General features: G+C 41.0%; 1 protein-coding gene across 3 annotated transcripts in view; it reads right to left on the bottom strand.

The window, feature by feature from the left end:
* Positions 1–14,373, bottom strand: part of LOC131349262 (girdin-like) — a 54,480-nt gene that overhangs the window by 13,031 nt on the left and 27,076 nt on the right. For all 3 annotated transcript variants that reach the window (XM_058384803.1, XM_058384801.1, XM_058384802.1), the window contains exons 8-20: positions 12,990–13,168; positions 9,862–9,943; positions 8,438–8,596; positions 8,209–8,355; positions 7,936–8,083; positions 7,105–7,277; positions 6,427–6,564; positions 4,806–5,876; positions 4,247–4,374; positions 3,551–3,689; positions 3,279–3,455; positions 2,244–2,405; positions 51–328 (exon numbers count right to left, since the gene is read on the bottom strand). In XM_058384803.1, the coding sequence (XP_058240786.1) occupies positions 51–328; positions 2,244–2,405; positions 3,279–3,455; positions 3,551–3,689; positions 4,247–4,374; positions 4,806–5,876; positions 6,427–6,564; positions 7,105–7,277; positions 7,936–8,083; positions 8,209–8,355; positions 8,438–8,596; positions 9,862–9,943; positions 12,990–13,168 (2,981 nt within the window). The remainder of the gene's footprint in view (positions 1–50; positions 329–2,243; positions 2,406–3,278; positions 3,456–3,550; positions 3,690–4,246; positions 4,375–4,805; positions 5,877–6,426; positions 6,565–7,104; positions 7,278–7,935; positions 8,084–8,208; positions 8,356–8,437; positions 8,597–9,861; positions 9,944–12,989; positions 13,169–14,373) is intronic.

Genomic DNA, 14,373 nt, shown 5'->3' with positions numbered 1-14,373 from the left:
CATTAAAAGCTGAACATTTTATGTCCTAATTAGCGCTCTGGTGTTCTCACCTGTCCTCCAGGTCTCGGTGCTGCACTTCCAGGTTCTTGTGTGCGCTCTTCAGACCCCCGTGTTTTCCGATCAGAGCTTCGTACTCGGCCGCCTGGCGCTCGTGCAGAGCCGCGAGCTTCTCGTGGTCCCTGAGCAGCAGCTCGTAGGTGGACCGCAGGTCCTCGCGTTCCCGCACCGCGCCGTCCCGCTCGCTCTCGGCGCTACACTGCTGGCTCTGCAGCTGAGCGTTCTGGGCTACTAGCGCCGCGCTCTGAGAGTTCAGCGTCGAGTTCTCCACCTGAGGAGAGACGCTAATGACGTTAGCTTTCTACTGACATCAGGCAAGGCAGAATTCTGTGACATTAAAATCAACAGCGCGTCGTTTTATTTCCCCAAAAACTGCAGCAGAATAATCTATAGAGAATGATTCAGAAAGTTTAGGTAATTATTCATTAAAGGCAGAAAACTAAATTATTTGGTTAGTTAATGAATTATTTAGTAACATTAGAAAAATCATCAACAACAGCAAATTATTCAGAAACTTTAGCGAATTATTCAGAAACTTTAGCGAATTATTTCAGAAATGTCTGCAAATGAATTTTGAAATGTTCTTAAATTTCTGTGAATTATTCAGAAACTTCAGCAAATTATTTCAGAAATGTCTGCAAATTACTTTGAAAATTTCAGCAAATTATTTCGAAATTTTCTGCAATTTATCTCGGAAATGTCTGCAAATAATTTTGGAAACATGTGCCGAGTATTTCGTACACATCTGTGAATTATTTAGAAATGTCTGCAAATGAATTCTGAAATTTTTGCTAATTTTCTTTTTAGAAATTTCTGTGAATTATTCAGAAACTTCAGCCAATTATTTCAGATGTGTCTCCAAATTATTCAGAACCATCTGGGAATTATTTCGGAAATTCTGGCTGATTATTTTGAAAACTCCAGTAAATAATTTCAGAAACTTTTTATAATTATTTGTCTGCAAATTATTAAAGGACATTTCTGTGAATTATTCAGAAATTCCAACAAACTGTCCGATAACGACGGTGAAATCTAACAGCAGTAGATTTTTGGGTTACAGAAGACATTTCTCAAGGAATTTTGGTCATTTCAGTGAATTATTCGGTAAAAGCAGCAAATCACTGTTTAACTATAACAGCTAAATACAATTAACTCTTCTGTAACAGCAGCAATTTCTTTAGTGGTCACAGTGAATTATTCTGTAGCAGTGAACTGATCCAGATTTATTTGTTTTTTAATTGTCCAGAGTAAAACGATCACACGGATAATCCGTATGTCCAGAAACCCCGGGCCGAGCCGCTGTAGGTCATACCGTCTGTGACTTAATCTGATCATGACAAAAACAGAGCTTTTCTTCCTGCGAGGATCCTGAAAGCGAGCCGTAAACACACGTGGAGCTGAGGTCCGGGTTCCCACTGACCCACATTAGACTTAATCTGCTGTCTGATCTCAATCCTGTGGAAAAGACTCTTCTTTTTAAATTCATTCAACACTCCTGACTTTAAACCAGCAGCAATTACACAGAGATTTATATTTATATATTTATTTATTTATTGAATTTAGTTTAATGAATGATCTATTTATTTATTTACTGAATTTATTTTAAATCAATGATTTGTTTATTTATTTAATTTTTTTTAATTGTCGGAATTTTGTTTAATGAATGATAAATTTATTTATTTATTTTTATTTACTGAATTTAGTTTATTTATTTATTTATTTATTTATTGAATTTAATTTAATGAATGATCTATTTATTTATTTACTGAGTTTATTTTAATCAATGATTTGTTCATTTATTTAGTTTTTTTTAATTGACTGAATTTTGTTTAATGAATGATAAATGTATTTATTTATTTTTATTTAATGAATTTATTTTATTTATTTATTTATTTATTTATTTATTTAAGTTTAATTGTTTATTTATTTATTTACTGAATTTAGTTTAATGCTTCATTTTATTTTTTTTACTGAATTTAGTTTATTTATTTATTTATTTACTGAATTTAGATTATTTATTTATTTATTTACTTACTTACTGAATTTAGTTTAATGATTTTTTTTTTTTGGCTAAATTTAGTTTAATGATTTATTTATTTATTGATTGATTTACTTATTGATTGATTGAATTGAGAAGAGTCTGTGCTGTGGTTTGGACAGAACAGAGACAGAGAGTGTTTAGTGACCTGGAGTTTAGCGTTCTGAGTCTGCAGTGTGGTGTTGTTCTCCTGCAGCGAGGCAGCCTGCCTCTGTAGAGCCAGGATCTGAGCCTGGAGGTTACTGCTCTGAGTCTCCAGCTGCTTCAGCTGCGTACGCAGCGCCTGCTTCTCCGCCTGAAGAGTGGCATTCTGGGAAATAAAGAAAAACACAAAATCGTTTGTGCTATAAAATGATGGCTTGGTCTCTCTAATTTATAGGAAATATATATATATATTTATTAGAAAAAACATCAGCAAATGATTCAGTGAATTCATCAGAAACTGAACCGAATAAACTGAATCACTTGAAATCACCACAGAGCATCAGAGCGTTATTCTGAAATATCTGTTAATTATTCTAAAGCTATTGCAAATGATTCGGAAATGTCCGCAAATTAAGCAGAAGCTTCTTCAAATGATTCGGAAACGTCTGCGAGTGATACAGAAGCATCACTGAATGATTCAGTAGTGTCTGCGAGTGAGTCATTAGCGTCTGCAGATGATTCAGTAGCATCTGCAAATGACTCAATAGTGTCTGCAAATATTTCAATAGTGTCTGCAAATGATTCAGTAGTGACTACAAATGATTCAGTAGTGTCTGCAAATGACTCAGAAGTGTCTATGAATGATTCAGTAGTGTCTGCAAATGATTCAGTAGCTCCTGCGAATGATTCACTAGTGTCTGTGAATGAATCAAACGCATTTGCAAATGAACCAATAGCGTCTGCGAATGAATCAATATTTTCTGCAAATGATTCAGTAGTGCCTGCAAATGATTCAGTAGCGTCTATGAATGATTTGAAAACACTGACCAATGATTTAGAAACCTCTGCAAATGAATGATTCTCAAGAGTCTGTGAATGATTCAGTAGGATATGCAAATGATTCAGAAGCACCTGGGAATGATTCAGAAGAGTCTGCTAACGATTTGGTAACGCCTGCGAATTATTTGAGCACTGACCGTACCTTTAATCAGCAGGACGATACCTGACATGTCTGTATACGCTAGCAGTGTTCACTTACGTTCCTCTCCACCTCTATGAGTCGATCTTTAACCTTCAGCAGCTCTCGAGTGGCTTCGTGACTCTCCTTCTCCCACTTACTGACGCTCTGCGAGTCCTCCCCTCCTCTAGAGGGCGAGCTGTGCACCATGCGCTCCTCCTCTTCCCTCTGACGAAGAGCCTCGTAGTTCTTCTTCACCTGATGGGGGTAGAGAGGGTTCAGGTCATAATTATTCGTTCCTCCTGAGATAATTATGTTGAAAGTGTTTGAGGTGAAAGCTGAAGAGTTCGCACTGTTTTGAGTTCCTGCCGGAGCTGCTGGTTCAGGTTGGACGACTCCTGCAGTCTGGCCTCCAGGGCGGCGATCTTCTCCTCTTTAATCTCCAGAGACGACTTCAGCGTGGACTCCAGCCTCGACTCCAGCAGCTTGAACCTGGAAAAACCAGAGCTTTCTAAACTTTTTACACTTTATTTATGTATTTAATGCACAGGATATAGAGAGAGTCTAAACAATCTGAACAAAATATACATGACTATGACATTTTTCAGGCTCCGCCCTCTTTTCCAGTATACCTATTGACCTGAGGATCGCTGTGAGCTTTATTTATAGATTATTAAAGCTTAATTAAACAGCTCTGAGATGTGAGTAACAACCATCTTGGTCGATATTGACGAAGACGAGCGTAGCCCTGTACCAGCTCGTCTCTGATTGGCTGACGTACGGTCATGTGAGAGTGAGGTGAAATCTCTTGGCATCGTTATGGCGCCGTTCTCAATGGTACAAATTGCGTGGACAAAATATTGCGAAAGTGGCTTGCGAAAGACATTAAGAAAGTGCAAAAGGGCGTCATTTCCATTCAACTGCCTTGTGAAATCCTTTAGGAGGAATGTTGATGCACCAGGAAGTCACCAGGAAGCCAGGGTGAGGTAAGAATCTTGGAAATGGTTGTGTATTGTGTGTGTGTGTGTTTGTGTGTGTGTGTGTGTCACCTTGCAGCAGAGCTCTGTTCATCATGCAGCAGTCCTTCTTTATTCAGGCCCATCTTCTCCAGCTCGTGAGTCAGTTTCTCCAGGTCGTTATTCGTCTGCTGACTCTTCAGTTTCTCGCTCACCAGCTCCTAAATTATGAAACGGGGTCAACATCAGGACATCGTCCAGCAGAAACCAAGACACGCTGCATTAACGTGAAAACTCATACTTCATTGACCGGAGGTAATGGGCAGGCATGAGAAGTGAAGGTAAAATTATATGTAAACATTTCTGACCACAGCATCGATGCTGCTCCTGTTAAAGCATGCACATGCCCTGAAACTGAGGGAAATGAGGAGTGACATCAATACAGAGATCAATACCATGATGTAAGGTGTGTTATGGTGTAGAATAAAATAAAAAAAGTCAATAAATAATGTAAAACATCCTGATTAGAACTGAATGACGGAATATTTCGGAAAGGGATATTCCTACCAGAACAAAGTACTGACACTGGACTCTACTTCCCAAAGCCCAACGTCCCCACGGTCAGAGTTATTAGATTGTGTAGACCACATACCTCTCTGAGTGTGGCCAGTGTCTTCTTGTCGATGGTGGCCTGCTTCACCAGCTCCTTGTTGTCCCTCTCGAGATCTTTGACACGGTTGTAGGAATCGTGCAGGCTGCTCACTTCCTTGCTCATCGCACGGTTTTCCTTCTCCAGCTGCGAGATCCTCTGACCGTCCTCGTCCAGTTTGGAGTCTCTGATCTCAGCCTGCTGCCTCAGCCGCTTGTTCTCCTTCTCCAGCTGCTTCTTGTCTTTCTCCAGCTGTGAGCTCTCCTGCTCCAGCACTTTGTTCTCTTGTTCCAGCTGCTCCAGACGCTTGCTGGAGATCTTCAGCTCCTCCAGGCTCCTCTGCAGGCTCTGGTTCTCGGTCTCCAGGTCTCGAAGCTCTCCTTCCAGCTGTTGGATTTTTCGCCCACTGTTCTCCAGGGCCTTCTGGAGCCGCTGGTTCTCTGAGTCCAGACCTTGGTTGCTGAGCTCCAGGCGTTCGGTTTTCTTGGATGAAGCTTTCAGCAGCTCCAGGTTTCTTTGCATCTGATTCTTCTCGCTTTCCAGCTCTCGGTTCTCCTGCTCCAGACGAGAGGCTTTGGCTCCTGCGGATCTCAGGCTCTCGGCTGTACGCCTCAGTTCCAGGTTCTCCTCCTCCAGCTGGGTGTTCTCCTTCTCCAACGCTTCCAGCTGCAGGGATGCGTTCCTCAACCCATCAATCTTCTTCTTCAACCTTCTGCTCTCTGCCTCCAGTTCAGCGTTCTCCTTTTCCAAGGCGTCCACCTTCTCGCAGGTGATCCCCAGACTCGCTACACGTTTCTGCAGGCCCTCGTTCTCACACTCCAAGCGCTGGACCTCCGTCTCCAGCTCCTCCGCCTTCTCGCCTTTCTCCTGGTAGAACGCCAGGTCTTTACGGAGCTGCTTGCGCTCGAACTCGAGCTTGTTGAGCTTCCCGCTGGTCTCTTTGATAGACTCGTGGAGGACGCGATTCTCCTTCTCTATGTCTTTGACCCTGGCTTCGGCGCTGACCTGAGAGCGCTGCCTGAGGGACGTGACAGTCTGGTTCAAGTGCTGGTTCTCCTGCTCAAGCCCCTTCACCTGAGCATTAATAAACAGATTCAGAAAGAGTAAACAATTCACATCTGCTTAAGTTTTAAACAATTTGTTCCTCATACAAGCCAAAATTTTCATCAAGAAACCTGGTAGAATTTCAAGGAACATTACAGGAATTCTGGCTAGGCTAGCTACTTTGCTAGGTCCATTTATAGAATTTCCTATTTAAAAACCAAAAGTCAAACAAACTCACATATTTATTCACACTTCTTCCTCCAAATCTGAGGATCTACATGAACATGTAATACTATCCAACACAAACATCACAAGTTTTCCCAGAACCTGGCTAACATTCCAGGGAAATATTTATTTTCTCATTCCTGGAAAACTAGTCTTTAGGTATAAACAGGTTTCCTTGAAACACGGATGTTATAAATTTACCCCACCAGAGCGTGAAGGTGAAGCGCTGATGCTGTAGGTGGAGGAGATATTACTGTCTCCTAGCAACTCATATTTTTTCCAGGAGTTATCATGTTTAAAAATAAATAAATAAACAAATAAATAAATAAAAGGATGTGGTTTTTATTTGGTGTACCTGTCTCTCCAGGTTCTCCTTCAGAGTCTCCATCGTTTTCTGCAGCTGAGCTTTCTCCTTCATCAGGTCCGAGCTCAGGTTCTCGGCACTGCGCAGACTCTCCCTGTCCGACTGCGCCTCATTCTCCAGCTGCTCCAGCTGCACAGACAGACCACATTGTCACTATAATAATCTCACAGCCTTTGTGTTCCTCACATCTGTAACCAGGAGTGCAGCTGTGGGCTTTTCGGATTCTCTTTCGACTCCGGAGGGGTGAATCCGACAGGGATAATTAACACCTTTACACCCTTTTCTCTGGCACTGGTTTGTTGGGGACGGGACAGGGAGGGGCCGAGCGTGTCTGCACTGTCACTCAAGAGAAGAAACAGTGGCGCTTAAACACGTTTTTACTTCTTTAAATAAACTCAAAGGGGCGTAATTACACGGCGTCATGCAGCAGGATGAAGCTGAATCCCATCACACTCGAACCCGATACTGTTAGAGCTCTGACACACTGAATGTCTGGTAAAGTATTGCATTTTATTCTACAAAATGCTCAGCTCTTCTGTACACCTTGCTCCTCCTTAGATTTTTATTATTATTATTATTATATTTATTAGCATTTTATTGAATTTATTAAAATTTTATTACATTTAATTTTTTAATTTTTGTTATTAACCACCGTGACTCTAATCTAACCTTCTGGCTGAGTCTCTGGTTCTCCTTTTCAGCCTTCAGGAGGCGTGTCTCTGCCTGGCCGCGCCCCTTCAGCTCCTCCACCGTCTTCAGCAGCGCCTGGTTCTCCATCTCCAGCTTCAGGAGGCGACTGGAGGTCAGTTCATTCACCTCGTGGCCCAGAGACTTCTGAGGAACTGTGGAAAAAAACAAATATATATATATATATACATAAGACTGAGTGAAATATCAAGCCTGAAGATCCATCTATCTGACGTCAGGGTTTGACTGAGAGCAGCTTCATCAAACGCTAATATCCAGCCATTAATTATCAAGCAAACGTTGTTTCTAGAAGTTTGCTAGCAGACAGTAAAAGTGCACCGCTAATAAAACTGCTTGCTGAATATTTTATTCCTTTTATACCACAGCAATTTGACATTGATTACAATTCATGATTTATTAATGAATATTAATGATTTATTTATCAATGAATAATGACACAATATCCACTATTAGTTCAACTGAAAGTCGTGGAACGTCAACGGAACTTCTCGCTTATGTCATGTTACGCCAAATCCTCCGTCCTGAAGATGATGGAAAACCGATTGTTACAAATCTCTAACACTGGAGACTCCTTCCACAAACGTCTCCATATCACCCATTACACATCAGTTTATATGAAGCGTGTGCTGGGAATTGTTCGGTCGTGAAAAAGCTGTTACTACAGAGACGTTACTATGGAAACGCGTTCAACCTTCTGACCAGTCAGGCTGGAGGATAAAACATCGCTGTGGTATAAAATGGATAGAATGTTCTGAAATGTTATAGTTAAAAAAATCGGAGGAACCCTCGTACCCTCGGTGACCTCGGGTGTGGTTTTGGAAAGCTGCTCCAGCTCCCATCCCAGGTGCAGAGACTCGTCCATGCTCTGCTTCTGAGCCATCTCCAGGGTCAGGTTCTCCTCCAGCAGCTCCTCGATACGCTTCCTGTCCATGTCTCGCTCCTAACACACACACACAAACACACACACACACACACACACGCACACACACACACAGAAAAGATCTAATTCAAACCCATCCCTTGGTTTAGAGAAATCTGAAGAGAATCTTCATATAAACCTCGTACCATCTCCATGTCGTGGATTTTGGCTTTGAACTGCAGATTCTCCTTCTCCAGCTCGTGTAGTTTATCTGAACGAGCTCTGGAGCCTTCCAGCTGGTCCTCCAACATGCTCTTGGTCTCCAGCAGGATCTGATTGTCCTCTTTCAGCTCCTGTGTGACGTATTCAGGGTATATTCAGAACTTCGGTCTGATCCGATCTACCGTGTCTCTGTGTCGGTGTTGTGTTCATTACCTCGACTCTGGCTTTGTAAAACTCAATGTCGTGGAGTCGTTCTTTGTAACGGCTCACTTCGCTCTCCAGCTTGTCCACTCGGATGGCCTTCTCCCTCAGAGCGTCCAGCTCGTCGCGGTACGCCCTCGCCGAGCGCGCTTCAGACAGCAGCTGCAGGTTCTGAACCCAACAGAACAGGGATTGTGATTCTCAAGCACTTCAAGCTTTGACTTCTAGCTCGAGTTTCTGAGCAGATGTTTGCTTTCTAAATCATTTACAACACACTACACACTTAGGTCTTAGTCCTGAGACTAAAACCTCGATAACATGCAGCACGGTGTGTGTCCTCCAGAGTGTAGTGAAAATCATGCAGGTGTCATAAAATAATATAATAAACCAATGAATGTTGATCATATTTAAAGATATGTGTTCTGTTTACGTAAATCAGTGCAAGATAAGGAATGTTCTGGAAGAAAATTAGGTCTAGACGTACAAAGTAGACTCTTATATAATCAGCAATACCAGGCTAAAACAATTCAGCAATTATTTCTTAAAAAATGAATTGTTTAAATTATTTATTTAGGGTTTCAGAGCTTCTGGGCTTCATGATTGATGTTTTGGGGGTTAAATTTTTTTATCAGAACACTAGAATATAAAATATAAGAAATAATTCAAATAAAAATGTAAAACTAGAATATAAAATAAAATAAATATAATATAAATAAAAATGTAAAACTAGAACATAAAATAAAATAAATATAATATAAATAAAAATGTAAAACTAGATTAGAAAATAAAAATAATATAATATAAATAAAAATGTAAAACTAGAATATAAAATAAAAGAAATATAATTCAAATAAAAATGTAAAACTAGAATATAAAATAAAAAATATAACTAAAATAAAAATGTAAAACTAGAATATAAAATAAAAGAAATATAATTTAAATAAAAATGTAAAACTAGAATATAAAATATAAGAAATAATTAAAATAAAAATGTAAAACTAGAATATAAAATAAAACATATAATTAAAATAAAAATGTAAAACTAGAATATAAAATATAAGAAATAATTAAAATAAAAATGCAAAACTAGAATATAAAATATAAAAAAATAATTTAAATAAAAATGTAAAACTAGATTAGAAAATAAAAATAATATAATATAAATAAAAATGCAAAACTAAAACATAAAATATAAGTAATAATTAAATTATTTAATTTAATATTAACAAATTAAAATCAGCTTTGATCTTAAAGTTGTTCTGTGGACTGGACTCATTTACAGAAAGTGGTAGGTCTATAAATTCTCTTATTTTGGTGTTAGTGATTGTTTTTTGTGTTCTTCAGGTGTGTGTGCATGTGTTAATGATGATCCAGAGAGTGAGTGAGTGAGTGAGTGAGAGTGTGTGCGTGTGTGTGTGTGTGTATGGCGTTTTCACCTCCTGCTGGATTCTCTTCAGCTCTTTCTCCAGGTTCTCCAGCTCCTGTCTGCAGTCCAGCAACTGCTCGCTTTTCTCTTCTCTGCAACACACACACACACACACACACACCATAATTAACATAGTTTTTTTCAACGATGTAATAAAAACCCTCTTTGAACCAAAAATGTAAATATTATTTCTAATGAATTTCTGTAGCGCTCCTGGCTGTTTAATAGAAAAGTTCTCAGAGTGATTGTGTTAGAAATTAGGAAGAGATTAATGCTTTAAAACATTTGCATAAGGCTTCAGACTGCTGTTATTTTTTCCACTGGGTGAAATCTCAAAGAGGAAAGAGAGGGGGCCTCTGAGGCCATGCAAATCCACAACGGTTTCCTCTGAACACACATCACTCCAGTGTCCCGCTCTTCCTGAGCCGCCGGACCCTGATTACCATCTCCAACACATTTGAATAACGAGTAATGGTCATTATAATGGGTCAGGGAGGGGTCTTTAAGGTTAACGTACACAGTTGGAGATGAATCATGTGGGGAAACCTGTTTTAATTCCTGCTACTGGTCTCTGTAAACCGGTCCTTCCAGATGGGCGGAGCTCACTGAAAGCTGGGGTTTATCACTGAAACTGATAAACTGGATATTTCTGTGTATCTGATCACAACATTGTTCTATTGTAGTTCCTCAATGAGCCAATACAAAGAGATCCTGGGAAAGGATGTCAGAAAACATGACTTAACTCTAAAGAGACAAAGCTGTGATGTAAATAAAGCCATAAACTGGACCATTAATAATAATAATAATAATAATAATAATAATAATAATAATAATACAATTTTTTAAAAACCCAACAAGGTCTTTCCCTTTAAACTTCATGGGAAATTGGTAGAATAAAAACAGATCCATAATAGTTTTGATTATTTTAGATATTGTTATTTATATATATTTTATATATTATTAATACACACCTCAACATGTTTTTTTATTTCTATTATTATTATTATTATTATTATTATTATTATTATTATTACTACATGATACATTATACTTCACCTTGTCTCTCTGTCTTGACCTGAACCCGTATTTACTTTGTGTGTGTGTGTGTGTGTTAAGCCAGCTGAAAGGGAATTCATTTATTTATATATTTATTTATTTATTTATTATTTGATTGATTTTTTATTTTTACTAAAAATTGAAAGTGTAAAGCTTTCCAAAGCGCTGACCCTGGAGACTCCTTCCACTTAAGAAACCTCTCCTTACTGGAAACTTAACGTATACACACGTTAAAAACCAGTCGTTTACAGCTGCACTACTGTCAGAGCTGCTGTTAGAGATCAACTCGATCCAACCAATCAGAGCCGAGGATTTTTCCTCATTCAGTGGGATATGACGATAAGTTTAGGATAAAGTTAATCAGGGCTGGTGATGAAAATATTATCATGTCATGATATTAAACAGAAGCACAGAAGAGGACAGAGCAGGACAAACATCAGCTGCTCTACTAAAAACTCCCAGAGACTCTGTAAGTAGGCCAAAGACTTTTCAAGAATACAGCGCATGCTAGATTATCTCGTGATCTGGGTCGAATCCCCGGGCGTCCGATCCGCAGGCCCGTCGACATTCCGCAGTGTCACGGAGAACAAAAACAAGTGCTGCCTCGCCTCATGTGATGACTGCGACGTCTCTCACACAGCTTTTCAAAAACTTCCTGACCAGCGAAGCCTAAATGGAACTTCCTCTGGGTTTTAAAACCGCTTCTCCATCAGAGCGAGCGCTACCGCTAAATCACGCCGCTGTGCATTGTCTCTCCGGGTTAATGCACTCTTAAGGAGGAAGTTCAATTATTTACAAGGCTGCAATGAAAAAAACAACAGGAGATCAGGAAGTGCGTTTGACACGATTAGTCAGTATTTTGCAGGAAGTTGAACAATCTGAGAGATACACGAGTGAGTAAGCACGAGGACGGGAACCGTGCTGAGTCAGCAGGGGCTGATCCTCATTTCATTCTATTTACTTTAACTGAAAGAATAAGGAAACTGCTCATGTTAGGGTCATCAGAAATCCTACACAATTTCACCAGACAGGGGGAGGATCGACAACGTTACACTGTTTTTATGCCCCAAAAACCCCCAAGTCCCTCTAAGGCTATGTCCACACTAATACGTTTCCGTTTAAAAACACATTTTTCTATCCGTCCTGGCCTTCCGTCCACTCTGAGACGTTTGTTTATGGTCAACGAAAACATATCTTTTTGAAAATGCTCTAAATTTGAAAGTGTCACAGGATGGACTGTGAGTGGACTGTGAGTGGACTGTGGGTGGACTGGGAAAACGGAGGCTTTCGAAAACAATGATGCATTTCTAGTCACGTGACCAGTTCAGCTAAGAGGGTGGACGACAGCAGTTGTAAATTTCCCACTGGGGTGAATAAAGTATCTATCTATCTATCCATCCATCCATCTTTTTGTCTATCTATCTATCTATCTATCATGTGGAAGCGCCTTACGTTTTCCTCGTGTGCAGTACAGGGGTGTTAGCGTTTTCAGATGTTTCAGTTTGGATGACCAAACATTTGGGAAACGACTGAAAACCATAATTTGGCATTTACACCATTTTGGCGGACGCCCTTATCCAGAGGGACTTACAATTTATCCCATTTTATACAACTGAGCAATTGAGGGTTAAGGGCCTTGCTCAGGGGCCCAGCAGTGGCAGCTTGATGGAGCTGGGATTCAAACTCACAACCTTCTGATCAGTAGTCCAACACCTTAAACACGATGCTACCACATCCACTATAGAGAAGTACAGACCTACAATTTATCCCAATTTTTTTTACAAAACTAAGCAAGTGAGGGTTAAGGGCCTTGCTCAAGGGCCCAGTGATGGCTTGGTGGACCTGGGATCCTTCCACTCAGGAGCCCAACATCTTAACCACTAACCTACCACATAACGTGGACGCGGTGCATTTATAGATAGTTATCCAGGTTAGTGTAGACGTAGCCTAAGGTGACCTGGGTGCCTAAACTTTGTACACTCCCGTGAATGAACCCCAAGCAAGGTCTTTTGATGAGATGACTGACAGGAGAAGAGCTCCAGCTCATGGAGATGAGGTGTTGGGGTGAGGTTGTGTACTCACAGCTCCTGGCGGAGGCGTCTGATCTTGGCCTTGGCGTCTGCTAGCTCCACGCTGAGGTGCTGCCTGCTCTCGGTGCGCCGCATGCTGGGAGAGTCGCTGGGAGACTGGGCACTGGGCGGAGGAGGAGGAGGAGCGGTGCACTGACCACAGTCTCTCTCCTGGGTCAGCTCCACGATCGTCTGTGGACAGAGGGTCACAAATATTCCATTCAATTAGATTAGACTTGTGATAATATTCATTCCACACCTTGTACTGTGCTGTTTCTCAGGATATCAGGATCACATCCTGACCTCCAGCCTTTACAGAAGATTTTAAGAAAAAGAGGAGGCAGAAAGCTGGAGCTTTTTATAGTAGAGTAAAATGGCCGAGCGGCGCTCGCTCTCCTCCTGAGAGAGGAAACAGATTAAGGTCAGCTCCGCGACTCCGGGTGCCGAGCAGCCGGCCGTGATGATTTCATTAAATAGAAACCAGGAGTGTGTCGAGGATGGAGCTGTCAGAGGAGCGCGCTCTCCGAATGAGGCCACGGTTCGAGTGAACGAGACACGACCCACTAAAAACTCAAGAAGGACAGGAAGAGCTGACCGCTTCAACCTCGTCGTTGATCCGTACAAAGAAAGCTTCTTGTTATTTTAAAAAATACCAAGTACATTTAAAAACAGTGCGTGTGTGTGTGTGTCTGTGTGTGTGTGTGTGTGTGTGTGTGCGTGTGTGCGGTGTGTGTGGTGTGTCTGTGTGTGTGTGTGTGCGCGTGTCTGTGTGTGTCTGTCTGTGTGTGTGTGTGGTGTGTGTGTGGTGTGTGTGTCTGTGTGTGTGCGTCTGTGTGTGTCTGTGTGCGCATGTGTGGTGTGTGTGTGTCTGTGTGTGTGTGTGCGCGCGTGTGTGTCTGTGTGTGTGTGTGTGTGTGTGTCTGTGTGTGTGTGTGTGTGTGTGTGTGTGTGTCTGTGTGTGTGTGTGTGTGTGGAAGAAGAGAGAGAGCGTAAATGGCCTTTTAATGAAGAACGGCCGGCTACAAGCAGGGGTCTGTTGGTGATTATTCAGCCTCAGAGGAGCAGGGGATTCTGGGTAATGTCTAAGAAGCTGCAGGGGTTCAAGGGCAGGACTAAGGTTAATTATTGCCCCCCAGAATCCACCAATAAGTATTAATCAATCCCTCCAGGGGGGTTTAGTGTGGGTTTTTTGTTAACTGAATGTTGTGTCCACAACGCTTGATCTCGCTGTGGCTTTCTTGCAGTTTTTTGGGGTATTTAGCAGAAACCCACATCACGAGTAGAGGAATCCTCCCCCAGTGCAGACACGTATGTACTGACTGTAATGAGAGCTGTACTGATGTTCCACACACGTGAACGGAAGCAGGCGTGTTGTGATGATGAGATCACGTGTCTCT

This window comes from Hemibagrus wyckioides, linkage group LG29 (genome assembly GCF_019097595.1).
Source record: "Hemibagrus wyckioides isolate EC202008001 linkage group LG29, SWU_Hwy_1.0, whole genome shotgun sequence".
Lineage (NCBI taxonomy): Eukaryota > Metazoa > Chordata > Actinopteri > Siluriformes > Bagridae > Hemibagrus > Hemibagrus wyckioides.
Note: the sequence above shows the minus strand (reverse complement) of the source record. Positions and strands in the feature narration are given on the sequence as shown.